The sequence below is a fragment of the Aplysia californica genome, unplaced genomic scaffold (genome assembly GCF_000002075.1).
Source record: "Aplysia californica isolate F4 #8 unplaced genomic scaffold, AplCal3.0 scaffold00027, whole genome shotgun sequence".
Lineage (NCBI taxonomy): Eukaryota > Metazoa > Mollusca > Gastropoda > Aplysiida > Aplysiidae > Aplysia > Aplysia californica.
The window spans coordinates 612,195-614,694 of record NW_004797297.1 but is presented as its reverse complement, the minus strand read 5'-3'; the positions used below and the strand labels follow the sequence as shown (position 1 = coordinate 614,694).

The following is a 2,500-nucleotide window of genomic DNA, read 5'->3' as shown; positions in this document are numbered from 1 at the left end:
AGCAAACCACACCAGAGCACCCACCAACCACCCACATCGACACAATACTTAATTAAGTAAAACCCATGAAAGCAAAATCACAGCAAGTGAAATGAAATGTCTCCGAAAAACCCTGAACATCACAAGAAGAGACTGTCAGAGAAACAAAGAAGTAAGAGCGGCTATAATTCGAATTATATCTTGCCTGCATATTTCTCTGAAAAACGGAGAATAAAAAATGGTTTGGCCACCTGTTACGAATATCACCTAGCCTGCCACCCTCGAGAGCTGAAAACATCAAGTAGGCTACTTTGGCTGTAAAAGAAGAGGTAGACCACGCAAAAGGTGCATTGAGGGAGTCAAGAAAACAATGGGAAATTAAAATATCCCAATTAAAAGAACTGCAGAGCTGGCCTTCCATAGAAAACTGCATCTGCCCTCGATGCTTAACGGCACCAGAGAATGAAAAAATAAAGTAAACAAAGTATCGACACAATGTGGATCTTTTAGGAGGCCGGCTACGGACCTGTCTGTCAGGGCCAACCCGGGCTGAGAAGGAAACAACATTCCAGTGCTGCAGAAAGACAGGGAGTATAGTCGATAAAAGTTATCCCCACTCGGGAATCGAACACGGTTCTTCTGGGTGCGACAGGCAAGAGCCTAAGCGCTACACTTTAGACGCCGATTATGACTGACTTCTGACTGATCGATCGATCAATAGATAGATCGATAGATAGATAGATCGATCGGTAGATAGATCGATCGATAGATAGATAGATAGATAGATAGATAGATAGATAGATAGATAGATAGATAGATAGATAGATAGATAGATAGAGGGGTGGATTGGTAGATAGACGGATAGATTGATAGATAGATCATGGTCTGAAACATACTCGCTCCCTATCGCAGAAGCGTACATGTGTGTGTGTGTGTGTGTGTGTGTGTGTGTGTTTGTGTGTTGAAAGGGGGTGGGGGGAGTGTTTGTGTGTATGATAATATCTATGTCTACGATAGGGTAACTTGAGGGGTTCACACGTGTAATTATTATTCTTTTGTTTGGGGGAGGGGATTTTTTTCTTTTGTTTTGTTGGGTTTGTTTGGTTGTTTGTTTGGTTGGTTTGTTGGTTTGTTGGTTGGTTGGTTGGTTGATTGGTTAGTTGGTTTTTTTCTTTTTTTCCCCTTTTTTTGGGGGGGGTGGTACTTTCACGGTGTTTATGTTAGTGTCTTTTGGAGGTTAGAGTGAAAAGACATTATTCTCTGCATGTAGAAGTGTTAATTTTTCAACTCTCTCAATATCAACATCACTGTTCTTCCCGTGTCCTGACAGTCGGGGATTCTGACGGGACATACCAAGGCAAGCGCTATGTCTTCGCCCCGGCGGACCACGTCAAGTTCTTCAAGATTCGCAGTTTGGACTCGGTCTTTGATGTAGCGGTAAGTAAGAAAACCTGCTTATTACACCTCTATTCCATCAATGATCTGCTGGCACCTTTTCCAAAATGAGTGAAGGGCGCACCGTTAACTCATTTGGTATCATGCTGGCCTTTGGATGGCCCTGGTTCTTTTGAGGAATGTTTCTAAGGCTGTTCTACTGTTTGGCTCGGTCCTATCGGAAATGGACGTTCAATTCATAGGTCCCGTCTCATAGATAAACTTGCAGTGTTGAAATGGGAGTTGAACCGATACAGCAACAATGACAAAGGATGAGTGAGCCATCGTCTGTGCTGGAATAATTGTTAACTTTTTCTTGTCGCTTACGGAAGATGTAAGTTCGATTTCCAAGCAGGGATTTTCTTCTTTTTTTTTCCTTGATCCAGTACCTCTGTCTGTCTGAGTGTCAGTTGGGAAATTCGTATTCCATTCAGCTCGAGTTGGTACTGGCAAAGCAAAGTCGGAGCAACCTGCCTCCTAAATGAACTAAATTATATCGACTGGGGCATAAAATATACATTAAAAAACGAAAATGAAAAACGCGAATGTTGAATTGTCGCTCCATGAATACATGTAACGACTCCCTACGTCACTTTGCTGTACTCTTCAAGTCAGTTTAAATTTAAGAAGATCGTAAATTAATCCACTTTTTTAAAACTGATATGGCCCCAGTCATAGGATCATAGCCATAATTCATTTAATGTCTCGGTTTGGTAACGCATCAAAATCTGTTGCTTTTCTACATGATTGTGTATCAATTACATGTTTTCAAGAGATAACCTCGCCAAAGGTCAAGAAAATAGACACATTTCAGTACTCTCTAACCAGTCACGCGTACTCGGGAAAACTGATATTAACCCCGACGAATGATCCCCGGGATGCGGTCCGAGAATGACAAATCCAAATCAGTGTTAAGAATCGATGTATCGATGTCCTATCGATCCGGTGTTCCGGGCGTGTGCACTTGAATAAAAGCTGGTCATCGTTGCTTCAGGGAGCAGAAAATCGCTTCTGTTTTCCTAACAAACCAGTAAGTGTGTGTGATTTTCTACGTGTGGGTGTGATTGTATATGTGTCTATATATATA

The 2,500-nt window shown here is 41.8% G+C and overlaps 1 protein-coding gene across 1 annotated transcript in view; it reads left to right on the top strand.

The window, feature by feature from the left end:
• The window catches only part of LOC101862772, a gene marked incomplete in the record, with an annotated part of 33,228 nt that overhangs the window by 28,048 nt on the left and 2,680 nt on the right, over positions 1-2,500 (top strand). Inside the window, 1 exon segment of the mRNA XM_005091285.3 lies at positions 1,310-1,416. Coding sequence (XP_005091342.2) covers positions 1,310-1,416 — 107 coding nt within the window.